The 20,600-nt window shown below is 32.3% G+C and overlaps 4 protein-coding genes across 6 annotated transcripts in view; 2 read left to right on the plus strand and 2 right to left on the minus strand.

Moving 5' to 3' along the window:
* LOC115442706 (serine/threonine-protein kinase SIK2) overlaps positions 1-2,651 on the minus strand; it is a 44,688-nt gene extending 42,037 nt beyond the window's left edge. Inside the window, exon 1 of the mRNA XM_030167845.2 lies at positions 2,508-2,651. Coding sequence (XP_030023705.2) covers positions 2,508-2,651 — 144 coding nt within the window. The remainder of the gene's footprint in view (positions 1-2,507) is intronic.
* Positions 2,652-5,976: 3,325 nt separating this feature from the next.
* LOC115442501 (N-alpha-acetyltransferase 30) lies at positions 5,977-9,175 on the plus strand. The gene is made up of 2 exons (XM_030167546.2): positions 5,977-7,014; positions 8,696-9,175. The coding sequence occupies exons 1-2, from the start codon at positions 6,298-6,300 to the stop codon at positions 8,858-8,860; spliced, it is 882 nt and encodes a 293-aa protein (XP_030023406.2). The 5' UTR covers positions 5,977-6,297; the 3' UTR covers positions 8,861-9,175.
* Positions 9,176-9,424: 249 nt separating this feature from the next.
* On the minus strand, positions 9,425-11,700 carry LOC115442560 (NEDD8-activating enzyme E1 regulatory subunit). Its single transcript, XM_030167621.2, has one exon. The coding sequence runs from the start codon at positions 11,291-11,293 to the stop codon at positions 9,686-9,688; it is 1,608 nt and encodes a 535-aa protein (XP_030023481.2). The 5' UTR covers positions 11,294-11,700; the 3' UTR covers positions 9,425-9,685.
* A 1,355-nt stretch (positions 11,701-13,055) lies between these two features.
* Positions 13,056-20,470, plus strand: LOC115442135 (transmembrane protein 185A). 3 transcript variants are annotated; one of them, XM_030167115.2, is made up of 7 exons: positions 13,056-13,252; positions 13,328-13,504; positions 14,229-14,436; positions 15,707-15,842; positions 16,348-16,478; positions 16,997-17,120; positions 17,435-20,470. In XM_030167115.2, exons 1-7 carry the CDS (start codon positions 13,203-13,205, stop codon positions 17,698-17,700), a joined length of 1,092 nt encoding a protein of 363 aa, XP_030022975.1. In that variant the 5' UTR covers positions 13,056-13,202; the 3' UTR covers positions 17,701-20,470. The 3 variants fall into 3 exon arrangements, with proteins under 3 accessions (XP_030022975.1, XP_030022982.1, XP_037293472.1); XM_030167122.2 differs by having other exon boundaries at positions 15,707-15,836; XM_037437575.1 differs by having other exon boundaries at positions 13,107-13,252; positions 13,332-13,504.
* Positions 20,471-20,600: the final 130 nt, after the last annotated feature.

A 20,600-nucleotide genomic window follows, 5' to 3' on the forward strand; every position in this document is an offset into this window, starting at 1 on the left:
TTAAGGGATCTATTTAAGGGATGTGACTGTAGGTTCTTGGCGTAGCAAAATCTTTTTTTGATGCTTACCCAGAATTAAGAGTAATTCTAATTGTGTATTTCAATTACTTTTAATTAACATGAAATACTGTGTACAGTTTAACAGTTGTTGTGACCGATTTATTCATTTGAAAGAGATATTATCATATTATTTTTAGTTCCACTGCAATTGTTATTATTATACTTAGTAGTAGATGATAATATTATTGTACTAGAAGGAATAATGCCTGATACCAAACGCGATGTAATCAATTATTATGACGTAAATTCTCACTTTTTATAAATAGTCGTATCTCGTAAGTTTTTGCGTATCTCGTATTTTAAGTCAGGTTTTTTCTTTTTATGAATAAGCAGGACTAAACGAGCATACCAAAATCCTTGCAAGACCAAAGGAGCTATACTGATATAGGTTAGTAGAAACTAGCGCGATCATTTGAATCTCAGAATCTGAGATTACCTATCTCTAATCTACAATCTAACCTTTGGGGATTTCTGCATGAGGGTATCGCTATATTGATACGTGAAAAGATACCGTTGTACCCTTTTTAAGCACATTGTGCTTACGGAGGAGTGTGACATTTGACGTGATTACAGATCATGTAGAGATCGAGTTCAGAAAAACAAATTTTAAGTACACTTAATAAGTGTTACAAATATGGACAACCACTAGTCCTACTCATATTATAAATGCGAAATTTTGTGAGGATGGATATATGTATGATTGTTCCTCTTTCACGAAAAAAATACTGAACGGATTTAGATGACACTTAACAGTAATATTGGTTATATTAGAATAACACATAGGCTAAAATGTTACTGAGTTTGTATACAACATATCAAGTAAGTCGGAAAAAAATTATCCCGGAAAACTCCTTCACGCGCGAAACCGCGAGAATAATCTAGTATTAAATAAATGAATGTCATTCTTAAATGTTCATGTTGCACAACTTCTATTAATCTCGTCATATAAATGTGCAAACCAACCTAATCCAAGTCACACTCTTATCTCTACTCTCAAATATATAGTAATAAAATGAGTATGTACCTACTATATACATTGACTATACAAATACTATAACTTTCAAATTAAATTTATTAAAAACTTGTGAAACAGGCCCTCTATTTTATGTATTTATTAATTAACTAATAATAATGGTTTTCATAAGTACTTAGGTAAGTCTTAAATTGTAATAATAGATACATAAATCTTTCCACCTTTTCAGCTTTTTGCTTTAACTTAATGAATTGCTTTGATAATGCCTTAAATAAATTATCAACTACCTACTATTCACTGTTCTAACTGGTATTCTTGTAATATAAAAAAATAGATCTATGCAATAAAAAAACCATATCTACATAATCTGGATATTCTTACATAGTTCTAAATTTAAAACAATTAGATTTTTAATTTTGCATTGTAAAAAAATTACTACGTTTTAAGTCCGAAAAAACGAATCGTATTTTTTTCGAAGTAAAGGAACATATTAAACGCTTTGAAGATAAATTATTGCTATTACAATTTACGGCTTCTATGTATTTTTTGTAAATTATTTAATCATAATTCGAAGCAATTCAACTTGTGCACGACCACCTAAAAATGCTACGTGTAATACGCAGGTGGTAACCAGGGGACACTGGGGAAACTTGACCCATGAGGTATATTTAATTTCTTAGAAAAGCAAACATTTAAAGCGTTGTAAATTAATTTAAAGTAGAAAACCTGTTTTTGAAGGCCGAATTTTAAGAAAAAAACTACTTGACAAGTTTCACGTTACACAGACTCTTGTTGATACGTTTTCAGGTAAGTAAAACAAATTATGGTGAGTTTTTAAGTAAGTTTTTTTTTATAAATTGACTTTAATACGACTAAGTATGTTGCTGTATTATGATAGTAGTCGGAAATATTGTGTCGGTATTTCTAATGTTCATGAAAATGAATCGTTTCATTGAAGTATCTGGTTTGCTAATATAGAATAAGACCCGAACTCGATTATCGCTGGTATGATATATACCAAAGAAACTGAGAAGACTTTATACAAATTATTTCTTCACACTATTGAGAGAGATTTAATTTACACGGTAGCGAATGCTTCTGTTTTTAAATCCATTTGCTAAACCCTGAAGAGAAGTCTATGATCCGAAGCGAAAGATAATATTAAAGAATGTATAAAATTGAATCTCTTTATATACATACATACATTGTATACATAACTTACATCTAGACAAATTCCGGAAACTTTAGTTACAAGTTTATTAACTTGTAATTTGAATGGTAAAGACATCTGTGCTTCAATGAAAACAGATTTGAACCTCCTTAATTTTTGCCTACCTATTATTATATTTTTATGCAATGACACAGGACAGTATTTTCGAGTATGTAGGTGTGATTAGTAAAGTGCATAAGCACTACAAAACTAAGTTCTAAGGTAAATCTAAGAGTATAATAATATTTAACGATTTATATCTTACCTCAGTCTTAGTTATTCGATGTCGTGCTAACTTAACGACGGCAAAATTCCCTTTGCCAATGGTCCTCTCGATGTCATAGAATCCCACCCTGATTGGGGTTTTCGCAGGACGTTCACGGTCCGCCATTGTAGATTGTATTTTCATTAATGTTAATTATATATACTAAAATCTTCACAGTCAGAATATTCAAATTGTGTCATAACAGCAAAACGCATCATCAGTGTTTATTCCTATTAATGGGAGGCATCAGGCGGTGAGCGTGCACCGAGAGCCCCTGTAGGTACCTATAGCTACCGCGAACGCTTCACCACACAGAAACAAACTTAATGCTGCAAAATGTCATTCAGGATGTAACAATTTCAATACAACGCACGAATAGCGACAACGCGAACACGTATTAGTAATGGTGTTATTTATTCCCTATTGAAATAAATCCTATCAAACATACTGCATGTGTTCCATTAAAAACAGCACAATCCTTATAATCTCGTTACAGTTTTATAAAAACAGCCGATGCACGCACTTAACTATTTAGTTCCCTCATGAAACACAAATGCTTTTGTGTAAAATTGTATTTATTATGTTTGGAAATCGCGTAGAGGCGGCGTGCGCGTATTGAAAATCCGGAGCACCACGTCACGCCGCCGCCGCCTCGCCGGCTGTCAACCGGGTACTGAACTCCAGTCGATTGAGTTGAGTACTCGCATAGACGGCACTACTTGCTGCGTCTGACTGTACACGCGCGCACCTTCAGCCGCCCGCCATGTTGATTCTCCTCATGACGTCAACCATCGTTCTCTGCGCTACTACGTCCTACCATCATTCTACATACAGATACCTATAATCTGTAGCGTATTAACTTTATTTAGTAGCGCTTAGTATCTATAGTAACTCTTTAATACCTGCAAGCCCATGTGTTAAATACTTAAAGGCTCTTGTATTCAGGTTTTCAGTAAACCACATTGTAATATAAAAATGAAATTAGATATCGGTAGGTAAGTATCTAGCGCGCCATTACACCGTCGTTATATAGGTATTTGATGAACTAAGTATATATAATAAGATTTATGACGTAGGTAGGGCATATTGGGGGAAAGTAGACACAATATGGAATATATGAGTTAAGTCATTATCAGATGTAAAAAAGATTATGGGTTTTGCTGATATCATGAAATTATAACTTAAGTACATGTGCCTAAATTTGAACATTTCCCAATTTATTTACAAATGGTCAACCCACATAATGATTAAGTAAGTAGTAGGTTTCAAGAACATTGTAACCAGTAAGTATAATTACTGATAAATAACTATTTAATGGAAATAAGGTCTAAATTCTAATGTCAAGAACTCAGAATGAAAGGTACAAACTGTAAAACCATGCAGTAGGTAGGTAGTTTATAAATCAAAGATCTATGTAGTCTGGTGTCTTTTCATACAATAAAGTTATTATACATTAGGCTTTACTCGCAGCTTCGCAAGTGTGGAAGTGCTTCACTGTAACAATTGACACCATGTGCCTATTTCGCGGGGTAAAAAGTTACACAGCTACTTATAATAAATTGGGTTGGTAGCTCAATTAAATTGCTGTAGCGATTCATAGTGCAAGACTACGATATTTAAGACTTGTTATCACAGCAATAGATGAAGAACGTCTATGAATAAGGGGGTAGAGAGTTAAAAATATGCGAATATTTTATATCTGATAGTGTTGTTTAGAAATTAAAATAATGTGTACTTTAGTAGGAAATGCACGGCATCAACAATTTAAGTGGCATTTTCATTATAAATTTAAAATGAAATAATATCCACATTATAAAAAATTATAACAACCAAAATAAAGATAACATATTGTAGATTTTTTTTTCTATATTATGTATAATAATTTTCAAATAAATAAGTACATACCTTCTAAAAATATGCCTTAGGGACTAATTTTTCAAACGTTAAGTACATAAATATTACTGAACTAATTAAACAATTTATTATACGTCATTTATTGTGTTATTCTTTCATAATAAGTCACATCACACTTAGCATCTATAATGTATATATATCAAATAATGATATGTATTTTCCCCTTCTTTCAATTAATATAGGTCTCTCTTGGTGCAATTTCCAGGTACTACGAGATTGCAATATTAAATAGGTACCAATGTAGCTGTTCTGTGTGGTCTCCTGACGATTTGAATATTATATACGTTCTTCCTTCATATTTACGTTCCTACGTATTTAATGTTACCACTAATCAGGCGCCAGCTTTAGCTTTTAATCCGGTTGGAGCCAGTGGTGGCCATAAGCAATTCGAGGCCTCTGAATATTGAAAGAACAAAAAAGGCTCCGATTTCACGATTTGTAATTTACTTTTTTGGCATAATAGGCATTGGCGTACCTAGTCATTTCCAAGGATTTTTTGGCTGTGTCCAGCACCAAGAAAACCCAGTGTACTTGCACATTTTATTGTTTTGGTCGTTTTATGAATTTATAATAGTAGTAGACTCCAACACCTAGCACTTAGAGCAGTTATACCTAACCTGGAGACCATTAAGCTCCTCCACGGGGCCCTCTAGACCACCTAGTTTCCATATATATTATAATTCTCTTTGCCACCTAGCCTAACTTCAAAAATCTCACTAAAGCTAAATAAAAAGAAACTTTTTCACTAAAGTGCATAATAACCCTATAAAAACGTTCAGTTAAATGTGAATAATATTTACAAAAATAATTAAAACGTTAAGGTTTTATTAGATTTTTAGGCAATTATGTAGGTCAATGAAGTTATCAACATGATGAAGACGTCTTTGTGGTCCCTATGAAAAAAAGTTGAGTACGGCTGGCCTAGAGAGAACCCACCAATCACTCCGCCAATATATAATATTGGACAGAAATTGCTATGAGTGCGTGCTTGCATATACAAGGATGGTGGAAACTGAAAGATCCCTTAAAAAGAAATGAACGCCAGACCGAAAGATAGCGTATTTACTCCTGTACATGCAAAGGTAACTTAGAAATTGCATATCCGCAACAAAAATCTAAGATGAAATATCCTAAAGGTAAATTATCTGCAACAGCACACAATAAATTTTGCGACACTGATATCAATATTTTTTTAGAAATTGCTATATTGTATTAAACATTATACTTTCGGTTAAAAATTCTACGACAATCGCAATCTTACTTGGATTTATATAAAAACATCTTAGGATTTAAAGATTTCTGTAAATTGTAAATATATATTATAAACTATATCTGTCACCAGCTTTATATACAATATTTTAGACGATTTGTGTACATATTTTAGTGTGGCAACATTTAAAGTATGTTCCAAAACCGGAAAGAAAACTGATGATTAATAACATTGGGTTTTTTCGTTCATTAGCTCAGTCAGATGACGTTATTATTGCATGAAAAAGAAATAAGACGAATCGAGTGTTCAAATAAACAACTTTGACTTTTGCGTATCTATGGAACATAAATTATATTTTTTTGCAATGTGATTGTGGAAGGCATTGGTCTCGTCTAAAATTTTTGATACATTGGAGAAGTATTTTAATCCCACATCATAGTATTATTTCGTAATTAAATAATAAATTTCAATTCTAATATATGAACTTGGTTATACACTGTCGAATGGAGTTTTAGATACCTAAACTATTACTTGCCAAGATGTCGGTGATACTCCTCTACGATTTTGACAAGGAGAAAATGTATGTATCGTCATAAAAGCTTTTGTGTAATTTGTACGAGCTTACAATATTGTTTGAATGTGTACACAACATAGGTAGTTACAAATATGAATCAGTTAGTCGAAGAGAATGTTGAGAACAGTAAGCGCAGTCAAATGAACACTAATGTGAAAAACAAAAGCAAAAAGGCCAAAGATCCTTCTCAAACGGACGAACTGTGTAAATCGAAACAGGAACAGTTTAGTGAAACGTTAGCTAATACTCTTCACATTAATAATATCAATACTAACCTAACAAATGGGACTAGTGACTACTCTAACGGCAGCCTCGACATAACGAGTGACAAATCAGATGTACAATGTGATCCGTTCAACGAACTGGGGAGTGATGTAAATTGTGTACAGTGTAATGACACAGCAAATAATCAGCAGAGCAAACACACATCCACTGCCCCAATGGACAGATTTATATTTGACAAAGCATTAGAAAACCTTGAGAAATGCTTGAGCAGCCAGCAGCTATCGCCTGACGACGAATTCCAAATTATATCTTATGAATCTGAATTACAAATGCCAGAAATTATGAGACTTATTCAAAAAGATTTGTCAGAACCTTACTCTATCTATACATATAGATATTTTATACATAATTGGCCTAAGCTTTGTTTTTTGGCAACATACGAAGGCAAATGTATTGGTGCCATTGTGTGCAAGTTGGATGTGCATCGTAATGTTGTGAAAAGAGGTTACATTGCAATGTTAGCGGTAGATGAGAAATACAGGAAGAGAAAGATTGGTTCTCGGCTGGTCAGAAAAGCAATACAGGTGAGATCACCATTATTATGTATACTAAAATATATATTTCTTATGTTCAAGTTCAATACAGTAGAATTCATGGCATGTATGATAAATTACATAGATATAAAAAACTGCTATTCATGCAAGTTGGAATCTATCTAATAAGATAACTATTATTAAGCTATTTTGATTAGTCAGAAATAAGTAAATATTGATATTTGTAGTATTGTTCACATAAAATAGATTTCATCAGGCATAATACAATATACTACTAACATTGTTAAATACTGTTTTTTTTAGAATAGTGAAAACTGTATGTGCTGATTGTTATTTTGTATTTATTTATAGTTTTAATATAGCTACTTTTGTCAGTAACACAGTATTTATTAGTGCTAGATTTGTAGGTACTGTACTGTCCCTGACAAAATAGTACTAATGACTTTATATTATGATAAAGAAGTCTTACCAAACTATGAGAGTAATAGAAGATAGTGTGTACACCAATGTACTCTATAATATGTCCTGGTTACCTGGCTGAAGTTTATTGAGAGTGCCCTCAGGGGAAAAATTCAGTACAAAAAAAAGTATTATGAACCTTATAAACACACGTTCTGATGACGTTGCAGTGGGCATTGCTTAACATTGAATTTCTTAACATTTTCGCTTATAACTTTTTTATTTATAGTTCTATGACAAAAAGTTCTTGGACCAAAGTTGTAGAGAATTTAATTTGCAACAAAAAATGTTTATACATTTTTTTTGTCAGATAAATAGTTTAAGAGATACATCGTAAAAACCATTTCAACCTCTATTTTCAAGATGGCGGCCGTGGGACAAGGGTGGCGACCCCACAAACTTGGTTTTAGCTTTACACTGACCCCCCCTACACTTCAAAAAAATAAAATTGCGTCCTCTAAAAAACGCAACCCCAAATGTAACTTTTCAATGGACTAATATGGAACACTATTTTGTATGATTTGTTAGTTATGGCAGATCTATACTTTTTAATTAATTATTGCAATAACATTTTGAAGCAACTAACATTAATATAACATGATTTAGCTATGTTTGAGTTGCATACAGAATGCAATATTAAAATGTGCATATAATTAAAAAGATAAGAAGTATAACAATAAAATTAAATCATGTATAAGCATTCAAGTGGCAAATTATGTGCAGAAAACATTTTTTTTTGGATTTTTAGACTGTAATCTACTTCTTTTCCCCAACACCCCAGTTGGAAGGCAGTAGCTAGGTATGTTTGAACAAAAGACAAAAAAACAACCATAATTTATATCATTTTTCCCATCTCTTTTTTCTGTTGTTTAGCCAAATACTCTTACTTAATATTCAGCTATTCGGCTAGGAGTCCTGCAGAATTCTCAAAATTTAGTCTTTATATGTGGCAGATTATGCTATTCCTTCCAAGTCTACTTTCTATTTATATTTATGACATTATTACAGTTTTTTTTTACTATAACTATACTCCCATGTTGTTGAGAACTATTTATCACTAAGATTTATACATTATATGGCAGAATATTCTTTTAAAAAGCTGTAACGTAATTAAATATTTAACATTTTTGTTTCATATTCTAAACATATTGTTACTTAAAACTTTCTTAAAGATTTGATACTGTTAAGTTTTAATGAATGTCTAATCTAATCCATTCTCTGTGTAACTAATATTCTTTGTATTCATTTTCAGGCAATGATTAATGATAATGCAGATGAAGTTGTCTTAGAAACGGAAATTACAAACAAATCAGCACTAAGGCTTTATGAAAATTTGGGCTTTGTGAGAGACAAACGCTTATTTCGTTACTACCTTAATGGTGTAGATGCGTTACGATTGAAGTTGTGGCTAAGGTGAAAAAAGTAGTTAACATTAAAGAGAAAATTTTCAATGTTGTGTTATTCTTCTGCAGACATCACAGTCCTAGCAGGCATATAATGTAAAGCAAACTACTGTTGTTATTATGGTGTAATCTTGTATTGCCATTTGAGGATTTAGCCAAATGTATAGTTTGTTTCATTTATTTTATAGTCATGTGATACATTTTTATTGTAATTTATGTGTTGAAAATTGTTTTAATGAAAATATTTTTCCTCTCAATTATTTTATATCTTGACTATAAGGTTTATAAATGGATAACTTCCTAACTAAAAATACACAACTTTGAAGAATTGTAGTCATTCATTATTTACATTATCACCCTTTGTTTTTTTTTACCAGAATATGAAGTAGTAGATTTTTCTATGAACTTCAACTGAATGAATTTATATTTTATATTTACAATTAAAATAAAATTTTGCACTGTGTAAAAATCTATCTGACAAACTTGAATAAATCAATATTAAATAGTTTTAATAATAGCTTCTTACCTTATGTTACTTTTATTTATGTACCCCAGATGTTTGAATTGAAAAAAGAAAATGCTTCTAAAGTTTTATTGAAAAGCATTACACACACACTACATAATCATATTATATCAGATAAAGCTCTTAATGTAATGATAATTTAACCCTTGTCTTACAAGAATACTATAAATTATTAATGTATACTGGTAACAAAATAAAAAATTACAAATATCTTATTGTTACTATAATAGGTTCAAGATACAGTCAATTTGTATACATATTCCAATAAAGACAAATTATTTTTTTATAATTTATTGATCAGTAATCAGTAATACATTTAGAATGTAAATATTGCTGTATTTGTTGAAGCTCCGTCATAGATCAGTGTGTTGTTTACTGGTTTATACTGTTTAGTGATAATTTTAATTGCTTCATGACCAATGCATCCACCAAGAAAAGCTGACACTGTGTGTATTTCAGCCCCTCCATACCTACACATTTCATGAATATGATCATCCTTGGGAAAAGGTGAACAAGATATATCACTAAGGAATTTTGTGACACAAGTTTTTAACTTGGCTATGTCGGCTTCAGGCTCCCAGTCTCCTGGAGATTGACAGTGCTCTGATATAAACATCTCTGCAGCTCGTAGCATCACATAATGCACCATCATAACATCGGGCTCCTCTAGGTGCCTGGCTATGTAGGATGCAACATTACTACCCAACTGATACTCTGTTGCTATATTAGAGCCCTTAATGACACACAGATCATGAGCATGCGCACAAAACAATTTCACTTCAGCCTCACTTATGCTATCACAATGCAATTGAGTGACAATTTGTTGTACTTTTCTATACATTATTTCTGCATCCATTGCTGCCTGTGACCTGTAGATATTCATTAGTTTCACATAATGATCTGTAGAAGCAGTCAGATCTGGAATAGTCCCCTTCACAGGCAGTCTCCCTTTGCCTTCAGCCTCCACAAAACCTCTCAAAGCAGAACACATTATCCAAAATGATGAACTTTCTTTAGTCAAGTTAGTAGCAGCACTGCTGTATATAAGTTCTTGGATTCTGGATGGCAAGAATGTTGGAACAAGGGCTGTGTTAACTGCTTTCATAGCCTCTTCTATATTTTCTTGATAGATAGGCACACCACAATTATCAATTTTCATAAACTCATGAAGTATGTTACGAATATCATTTTTTTCTTTTCTACTCATTGGCCACATATTCTGATAGCTTGTTTGCCACTTTTGAACTGCCTTATATAAAAAGACTATCCAAGGAATGTGGGCATGGTCTTTCATCTCTGCAGATTCAAGATCAACGCCATCTAAGTATTCTACCAAAGCTGGAAATGGCACATCTAGACGCAAATCAGGCTGGTCGTTATCTGGATGAATTTCAATAACAGTGTGTTCTTTCATCTGAATCCTTAGTGACCCTAAAAATCCCACAGAACGGCATAACATAAATGGCACATTAATATCCCACAAATGTTGGGATAAACTTAGTATTGTCTTCTCATTGAGAGCTGTGGCTATGACTACATTAAAAGATTTGAAAAAATCTGGGTTTTCTTGTAATATTTGGTCCGGTGGCTCCTGCACGGCGTGGCCTTGTACTGCTGGATTCAGCTCTAAAATCAAGCGTAATGCTTCGGATCCTCTATTTAAGCCTTTGCTTGTGATTTCTAAAAAGAAATTGCTGCCGATATCTTCGTCGCTCACGTTATTGTCGTCCACTATAGTAATAGCACCGACCCCAGGTAATACCATTGATTTGAGTGTTTCAGTTCCCAAAGCTGTAGCATTTATAAGGCAAACATGCCCGTTTTCCAGGGTAGCTTGACCATGATCACCCCATAAACGTAGTTGCCGGTCATACTGTTTGTTTTTCTCGCTTTGTTCCGGAGATTTTGGAGATGGGGAAGCCATTGTATTCGCCCACTCACACAAATAAATCACTTAATGTTAATCTCTATTGGTAAAAAAATACAAAAAAATTGTAAATCCTAATATTTGAGCGGCCTTTATAAAACTATAGACATGAGTCTTGTCAATTTATTGGTATTTTGACAATTTTACTCCACAGTCAGCTAAACAAATCGCGTTAACCACAGATTACAAACCATTATGGATGCCTCGTTTTATCGATCAATATTTTCAATAGGTATATATAGTGTCAAAGAAAAAAACGTTCCTAACTAAATAATGCGCATCCAGTGCTGCCCACAATAATTTTCTAAGCTTTCACCTGTCCTCTTGTTTACCATCTATGCAGGCGGCTCCTAACAGGTTGGTCCGGAAATCGTAAGGGGAAGCCTATGTACTACAGTGGACTGTCAAAGACTGAAAAAGTTCATGTTCATTACGCGATATAGTTTTAAATGTCAATCAATTTACAATAGTATATTTTTTATAAGGTTTAACAAACTATCTCATACATAATAGGTTATGTAAATTCCATCAATTTGTTGGTTATTCCAGGAGAATTAATTCTTCTTGAGAACTTTCATTGCATGCACTGCGTAAACGGTCAAAGGTACGCAATCATATTTGAATTGTTGTTTGTTTTGAAGTGAAATTTGAATTGTTGAAATGTCGGAATTGTTTCTCAAAGATCTAAAAATATGTTTTCAAAGACCTCCGCTGCACGTGCCTCCACCGAACGCGATAAACTCAAAAACTTCCTAAAGTATATCGACTCAATTAGGTATGGAAATATTTTATGATCATGAAAAGAACATAGGTTACTTTCTTATCCGGAAACGTATATAGTATATAGCGGACTTTTATCACGGACAACTTTTTCATGCAGGCAAAATCATTTAAGTAGGTAAGTATATCTAAGAACTTACAATCAAAAATCAATAATTTAAAAGTAAAACTACGGCGCACAAAATAAACGAAATAAGTAGCAGTGTACTGCTGTTATATCCAATGTCCATCGCTCTTCGAACAAAGTACTGTTACAGTACAGTACAGTTCTCCGAATATTAAACAGTATAGTATACACTGGACATGAGAGAACAAATTTGTGCTCCAAAAGTGATTTAATAATTTATATAAATATAGTTATATGAGTTTATATTTTGTCAAAATGAAGGCATGGACAGGATGCCATTCCGGATATAGAAGCCCGGCTTGACGTTACGGAAGTGTTGCCAAGCAATACTTTTTATTACAGTTTTCGTAATAGTACTAAAATTATTTTCATGACAATTATGATTTCAAAATACAATCATTGCGAATAAATGACCAATGTAACTTTAGTCATATGATTATTATTATCTTACATTACTTCTGATGTTATCTTCTAATATTAAAAATCCAAATGTTTTGATGTTTGTTAGAAAACAAAAAAGCAGCAATCCACAGATTTGCTCTCGTAGATCGAGATGTGCTGCTGAAGGAAATGATTCAAGTTTCTTGCATCGCATTCCGTGCTAGTATGTACATTTTACGCGATCTCAAAATCAAAACTAGGCTTAAATCATATTCTTGTGCCAAGTTCTGGAGTAGTACGGTCATATTACAGCTAATAAATAATGCGAGGAGGTAGTAGTAGGAGAGGCTTTTCACGCGGGAGACGTCGCGAGCAACATCCAGTGTTATATAAAACTTATTTTTTATTTACTAAGATTTAATAAATATTATTTTTCTTCTAAGAGGAATGATCTACCCAAAAATTTGGCGACTTAGTACCGTAACAATTATTTATTTTACTGGCAACATTGGATTTCAGTAAATGGAAGTTGTTATTTTATGTAGGTAAAATAAATACATAATCGTCCTTCAGAGACTTGATTTTCTAGTGAGATGTTCACAATTTTTTACCGTACGAATGTGTATAGAAATGAATTTACAGACCTTATTTCAAGATTTTAATCCCAGGTAAGCGTAGAACTATTTTTCTACCTATTGTGTAGACATACGAATATAGTGATCTAATTAATTTACTTTCCACAGCAAGTTCGTAGTTCACAGTTGTTTGTTGGTGTTTACGGCGTTATTAGCGTTGAAGTTAGACAATTCGATATCATGGTCGTACTGGGCCGTATTTACACCAATATGGGTGTGGAAATTCATGGTAGTTCTTGGTGCCACTGTAGGCACATACGTCTGGTGGCAGTACCCTCACTTCAGGTATAATTATTAAATATCTAAATTTATATATAAAAACCTAGTATTTACGTTCATTGTCTGAATATAAAATATTTTGTTTTTAACAATGACCTCATTTGATAATAGATATTAATGTTTTATATTAAGCACACTGAAATTAAATGGACAATAACTTTACTTTTAAGTACTTTATAATTGAATATAATGTTCTGTTTAAGTAGTAATTCTTCCTGCATAGAGAAACTTTATTTAAATCCCTTCACTTTTAAGCCTTGCAAACATTGCCAACCACTGGTTATAATGTGATAAAATTGTTTCATAATCTTGTTTCATAATTTATGCTTAATTTATAGTATGTGTGTCAAACAGAGTTTAGGTGTCAACAAGCAAAACATATTTCAGATTTTTACATCCTCAGTTTAGTGTTTCATGTAATAATATTTCTTTTTCTAAAATGAATATTTAGATAAATTAAAGTTACTTTTCGAAAATTTCAATAACAATTCCAATCTTGATCTTCTTTCAGTCCTAACAACAGAACAATTAAAGTAACTGATTTGTAAATATGTAAAAAATAACTCTTCTGTTTGGTCTTGTTCATAATCAATTGATAAATTCAATCATAATTGATTATTAAAATTGGCATTATCTAGTAGCAAATTTGATTGTATTTCGCTTCTCTGCACTAGCTGTGTTTTAGTCATCCCTTTTTACTACTAATAAATAAATATTACTGTTGTTTCAGGCTAGAAGGTGAAGCGTACATACATTACAAAGCAATGTTAATAAGTCTTGCCATACATTTAATATTGCTCATGTTTGAGTTGTTAGTATGCGACCAGTTGACAACAAGTCGCCATGTTTGGATACTAGTCTTTATACCGTTGATTTTTATAAGCATAGTCTCCATTGCTATCTGTATATGGTCCGTGAAACATGATCGCAGTTATGAGGTATGTATTTAAGGTATAATCTATATCCTAAATAAATAATGTTTAAGTATGATCATTTACATTAGCTGAGAATATTAAAAATTTTAAAATGCTTCTACATAACCACTTTAACTGAAATATAATTTTTTCTTTAACGAAAATAAAGTAAAGCCTATCAAGTTTAATTTAAGTGAAGAATAAACAATTGTAGACAGAGACACAAAAGTTTAAAGGCAATTTTAAATTTTCAATTTGCCTATAGCACCCCACAAATAAAGGGCTATCCAACACAACAAATTTTTCAGTTCAAACTGGTAGTTCCTGAGATTAGCCATTACTGCTCCGCTCCTATTGGTCATAGCGTGATGATATATAACTTAGAGCACTCCACGAACAAAGGGCTATCCAAAGCAAAAAGAATTTTTTCAGTTTGGACCGGTAGTTCCAGAGATTAGCCATTACTGCTCCGCTCCTATTGGGTATAGCGTGATGATATATAGCCTATAGCAATCCACGAATAAAGGGCTATCCAACGCAAAAAGAATTTTTCAGTTTGGACCGGTAGTTCCTGAGATTAGCCATTACTGCTCTGCTCCTATTGGGTATAGCGTGATGATATATAGCCTATAGCACTCCATGAACAAAGGGCTATCCAACGCAAAAAGAATTTTTCAGTTTGGACTGGTAGTTCCTGAGATTAGTGCGTTCAAACAAACAAACAAACTCTTCAGCTTTATATAATAGTATAGATATTACTCACATATACTATTATCTATAAGCTGATTATATTATCATATTAATGGTTTATTAAGGTCTTTGAAAGTTTCTTAAAGATTTAAAATTATTAATTATTAAATAGTGTTACTTTGAATAATGCCAAAATTGTTAAAATTTTTATAAATTGTTACACACCTGCAAATTGTTCTTAAATAAGCAATTTTCAGTATTAACAATTCATAGTAATCAATTATCTGCCCAAAGTATGCACCAGATTTTGATTTATTGTTTCCCTTTTGTGAATATGGAAAATTGGACAATTATGAAAAAAAGATGTGAAAATGTTTTTATAATTAACATTTCTTTGAATACTTAAGTTTACACACCCTATAATCCGTAAAAGTAAAAACATAGGTTGAGTACACAAACAATCCATCCTGAAGTGTAACTATGGATGAGATCATATTCATTATATTTATAACTCATTATATTTATATCTTAATACAATGCACAACTAATTCCTAATTTTATGTCCTTTAATTTATTAACAAATTACAATATTTTATTCTTTCAGTTGGAACTTTTTTGTGCTGTAAATATTCTCCAATTTATATTTCTTGCCCTGAAGCTGGATGATTTTATAAACTGGTCTTGGGAAGTTGTTTTTGTGCCACTATGGATTCTTATGTGCCTCAGCTTAGTAGGTGAGTGTATGTGTCTTTTTTAAACTTTTTTAGATGATCGTTAGGGCACCTTCAAAGTAGCCGCGCGATAGCAGCGCTGCGGCCGCGCGTGTTTTTTTATATAGATCTACCTTGCCGCGCACCCGCAGCCACGCGGGTAATTGGAAGACGCCCTTAAATTATTATGCACCAGTATTTATAAATTATAATATAAAACTAAATAAGGTATATAGAAGAACTAAGGAAATATAAACATGCAGTCAAAATTTTTATTTATACATGTAAATAACAAAGTTATGAGTTATAATTTTCATGAATCCTGCATAAAATTGTAGGCACAGCATATAGGAAGCAATTAATACTATGTAGATCATACATCAGATACACATTCATCAATGAATACTATATGTGTGTAAATAATTCGATATTTTTATTTTAGATTATGAAAAATTTCAATATTTAAAAAAATAGCTTTAAAACTCATTTATAAAATTTTATTTATAACAAAAAATAATGTTAAAATAAATTTTAGGGGTGTTGTACAGCATTATTTTTGCCGGCATTTTGTTGAGAACTCCGGAAGTTAACATACAGCAAAGACGCACAAGCTTCAACTCTGCACTAGCTTACACCTTCACAGTCATACCAATATTGGTATTCCAGGTTAGTAGTATAGTACCTCTTTTGTTTGTACATATCTGACGCTTAAATCGGTGAATTCATTGAAATTGTACTTTTTTTAAAGCATGTTATATTTGGTCAAACATTTGTTAATTGACTACCTGGTGGTATTGTACGGCTGCTTCGCAGAGATCTTGAGTTTTCTTACGTATTAAATGAAGTTAAGTTTTTAGGTTCAATATTAGCTAAAAGGGTTGGTGGTAGGATATATTTTATATCCGCCCGGATAGCGACCACCGTACACAAGGTGTTAAAACCCGCCATAGGGACGCACATAAGTGTGTCGCGTTCCGGGATCAGCCTGTGTACAGCCGTTCTAACAGGCCGACATATTTATATTGCCTATTTAGAAATAAAAAGTGTGTATGAGTATCTTTTTAAATTGTATAACTGGCGATGGACATGTTGCCATAATATAATTATTCTGTTTAAAAATTTACCTCAAAATACTTTAATATTATATACCAAATGTCTTTAATTCATTCTTATTTCAATTGCAGGTGCTTTTGACAAATAAATTGGATGACGGATTGGGCCTCACCTACACTGTTGTAGTGAGTCCGCTATTCGTCAGCTATGCAACACTTATTATAATGTCGTTTAGTTCTAAAGGAGGAAATAAATGTAAGTAAAGTGTTTGTTAGTTTTCCGTAATTGGATGCCTCTGTTTGTATTTGTGGTAGATAGTATGTATATCGAAATATATGTGATGTGTCGTTTCATATTACATTTTATTGATTATTCTCACTGAGTGTCTTCCTACATTATAGTTACTAGTTAGTTAATTATGCTATTTCTTTAATTTATTAACACACATTCCTTGATGAAATTCATATTGATTTTACCACATTCTTCTTTTCACACACCTCGAAAATCATAATTTAATTAAAACTTTTGAGGCTGTTTGTTAACAGTAAATGTTTCATTTTAATTTTCAGGGTGGTTCGGTATCCGAAAAGATTTTTGCCAGTTCCTTTTATCGGTGTTTCCGCTCCTACAAGAATACGCAAACATTGCTTACAATAACAATGTAAACCGCGGCTCAAACGGCATCCCCAACGATCCTCCAGTCAACCAGGAGCCCTACAGAGACGAGGAAACACATAAAAAAGTGAAGGACAGCAAAAAATCCTCCAAGAATCAAAAGAAAAATGAAATAATGAAGCCAGTAGTGCCTATAACTAGTATAGATATGCCAGATTGACGTGTTTATACGTCTCTTATATGGTTTGGCAGTTGTGTGTTCACTTAGATTGTCTTATGTAAAAAACGGGCTTTTAAAACGCAACAGAGCAATATGAAACAAATTGTTAAGTTTGATATTAGCACTAAGCTATGTCCTGTGTGTAGATAATTATAGGGGAAGATATTAATAATTAACATTATTTTTTATTGTTATATATGGGATTAGACTAATTTTTATTATGTACAGTTTATTTGTTGCAATGTTCGAGCGGTATAGTTAATGTGTACAATGTCTTTAACATTGTTAAAATGTTTGGCAATTGTTTATGTGAAAACATAACACTAGATGTAGTTTGTTGCCAGACTTTATAAAACAACTTATGTTATTCAGAAGGGAATAAGTCATCTCGACTAAGACGATTGGGTTTCGAGTCGTGAAACGTCTGGTGATCTTTATTTTATATAATCTTGCAAGGTTTGAGAGGATACAAGTGATATGGACATCAAAGCATAATCCCAAAAAAGCCACGGCATACATAATATTTTGTAGCATATTAATTACGTTACTCCAATTTATTAGCGGGCTAAGCGGTGATGACTCGGCAAGAAAGAAAGTTGCTTGTTACAAGGTTTTTCTTCATTCACTTTAAAAAAAATATATTTCTGTCGATACTGTCCCGAGTTTTAAAGATTTGATGTAGAGTGCGTTCGGCTAATTTCGGACGGTTTTTCGGTGTGTTGCGAAAATATTTCTTGTCTTATAAAATATTTAAGCGATACCAACATTTTATACATGAAACTGGTTATTATTAATGCTACTTTATGTGATAATTTAATCATCTTCCAATGTGTGCTCTCTGTGTAAGCTTAAAAAAGATGATAATATCTGTATAGAAATTTAAAACTCTTAGAAAAGATCGAACCTTCGCGGTGTAAGTTCGGACTCCGTTCTAATAACGCTTCTAATGCTAGTATGATAAGGTCCACAAAATCAAACAGAAGTCTCAAAAATGTTAAGAAGAGCGAAATCCACCTTTTTTGTTTCAATGCACATAGCGCACCCGTTCTTGGTCGGATCATCAACTGTGGTGGTATATAGGATGAGGCGTAAAGAGACAGCGTAGCCGCCTACATAGCTTAAACTCAAAAATAACCATAAATTAGTGGTATTTTTTCGTTATACGATCTTACCCCGTATCCGATCTTACCCGAACGCACCTTATTAAAAAACTAGCGCTACCTTCGATTCTATATGTTAATGCGATAACATTTGTATTTTGTAACAAAATACAATGCCGACGTCTGCTGCCGGAACTATAGTGTGTGCTTTGTCCCTAAAAACAATATATAAAGAAAGAGCAAGCTGCTCATTGTCTTTAAACAGATAAGCATGTTTACAATGTCATGAATGCATTATTTGATTGTCGTTACAAATGATTCAGGAGGCTAATCTAACATACGGTTGCGGGGTTATAAAACTGTTAATAAATTAACATTAGTATTAGCGCATTTGATAAACATGCTTTGTTTTACAAGTATCTATTAGTTTTCGATTGAAGTGAAATGCTTTAGATTTAAATTACCTTGGATTTATTTTGATAGTTGAATTGTTTATATCTGGTGCTATTAATCAGTATATTTTGCGGTATATGCCGTAAGGTTCTTTTCAAATACCATTTTAAGTAAAATTTTAACAATGAAATAAAATATAATGTTGTTCATATCAAGTAAAGCAATCTAGTGGCGTGATGAATTTTATTTTGCATTCAGTATTGGACTTATACATCTGTGTGTAGATTTTGTAAACGATCTCTAGAGAAATTTTCTAATAACGATAAATTTTAAATCGCTTATGAATTAGAGACTTTCTATACACGTAATGAAATATGTTGTAATAAAATGTTTTCCTGTTAAGGTTAATTATAACATTCGATCATAATTTTGAAACTTTTATTAAGTTTACATTCGAGTCGAAACGGATTATATTAAATGGAATATGTTTTTTGTCATTCATTTTACGCGAAGTGATCCGTAAGTCCGAGTGCATATTACTATGAATAAGTAACAATACTTTTATGCTAACTCGTAGTAATTTTATAAATATTACCAATTTCGGTCTGTTCACGTACATCTAATATGATTTAGGTCAATGCCACTGCGTTATTCGTGCATGGTACAAAAAATCGTACCATAACATTGCCATAGTAATAACATCGATCGCGTGTTCAATGACAATATATTATACTGTCTTCTATGTGATATACATGTTTGTATTTTATATATAGCGTCATAATGGCGCCAAATTGCACGCGTTTTATAAGATAAATAACTTAGAAATCAAATATGGCACGCTTTGTTTTAGACAATGCTTGGTTACAAAGGTATTATTGTGCTTGATATATCATTTTATTTATTGGGTGCTTAAATAGTGCTCTTTTAGGTAATTAGTGAATTTTTAAGTTAAATGTAATATCGGATATATGCGGAACATTTTAAAAATCGGAAAAATATTACTGGATTGTTGAGCGTATCTTTAAAAAATCATAATATTTTGTCTTTTTTCTTACACTTTCAATCTCTGTAATAGGTGAAATTTTATTCTATTTTCTCTATTAACCATAATGCATCCTAACAGTATTGTTACTTATAAAATGGGAACTTCCTAGAGAAGCGATGCTATTGTGTTACTGTGATATAGTTCTTCCTACGATGTCCCACACCTACCTGATTTGTTAACAATATGTTGTTTATGTTATTTGCTCCGAATTAAAATGTCACCTGTACATATATTATTGTGTTTTTATTGTATTTCCCTTAGTAACTAGTCATTGATAAAAGGGCAACGTACTTAGCCGTAAAACGAAGAATGAGCGTCAAGCCAAAACAAATACCTAGATATCCTCTTGGTTTGAAGTTGTT

The sequence above is a fragment of the Manduca sexta genome, chromosome 11 (genome assembly GCF_014839805.1).
Source record: "Manduca sexta isolate Smith_Timp_Sample1 chromosome 11, JHU_Msex_v1.0, whole genome shotgun sequence".
Taxonomy (NCBI): domain Eukaryota; kingdom Metazoa; phylum Arthropoda; class Insecta; order Lepidoptera; family Sphingidae; genus Manduca; species Manduca sexta.

Bases quoted from the DNA above. Each gene is read 5' to 3' on its own strand.
- LOC115442501 (XM_030167546.2), top strand. From the start codon at position 6,298: ATGAATCAGTTAGTCGAAGAGAATGTTGAGAACAGTAAGCGCAGTCAA. The intron at 7,015-8,695 runs GTGAGATCACCA...ATTCATTTTCAG, and splicing joins TGGTCAGAAAAGCAATACAG to GCAATGATTAATGATAATGC.
- LOC115442135 (XM_030167115.2), top strand. From the start codon at position 13,203: ATGTGTATAGAAATGAATTTACAGACCTTATTTCAAGATTTTAATCCC. The intron at 16,479-16,996 runs GTTAGTAGTATA...TTTCAATTGCAG, and splicing joins TACCAATATTGGTATTCCAG to GTGCTTTTGACAAATAAATT. The intron at 17,121-17,434 runs GTAAGTAAAGTG...TTTAATTTTCAG, and splicing joins TTCTAAAGGAGGAAATAAAT to GGTGGTTCGGTATCCGAAAA.
- LOC115442560 (XM_030167621.2), bottom strand. From the start codon at position 11,293: ATGGCTTCCCCATCTCCAAAATCTCCGGAACAAAGCGAGAAAAACAAA.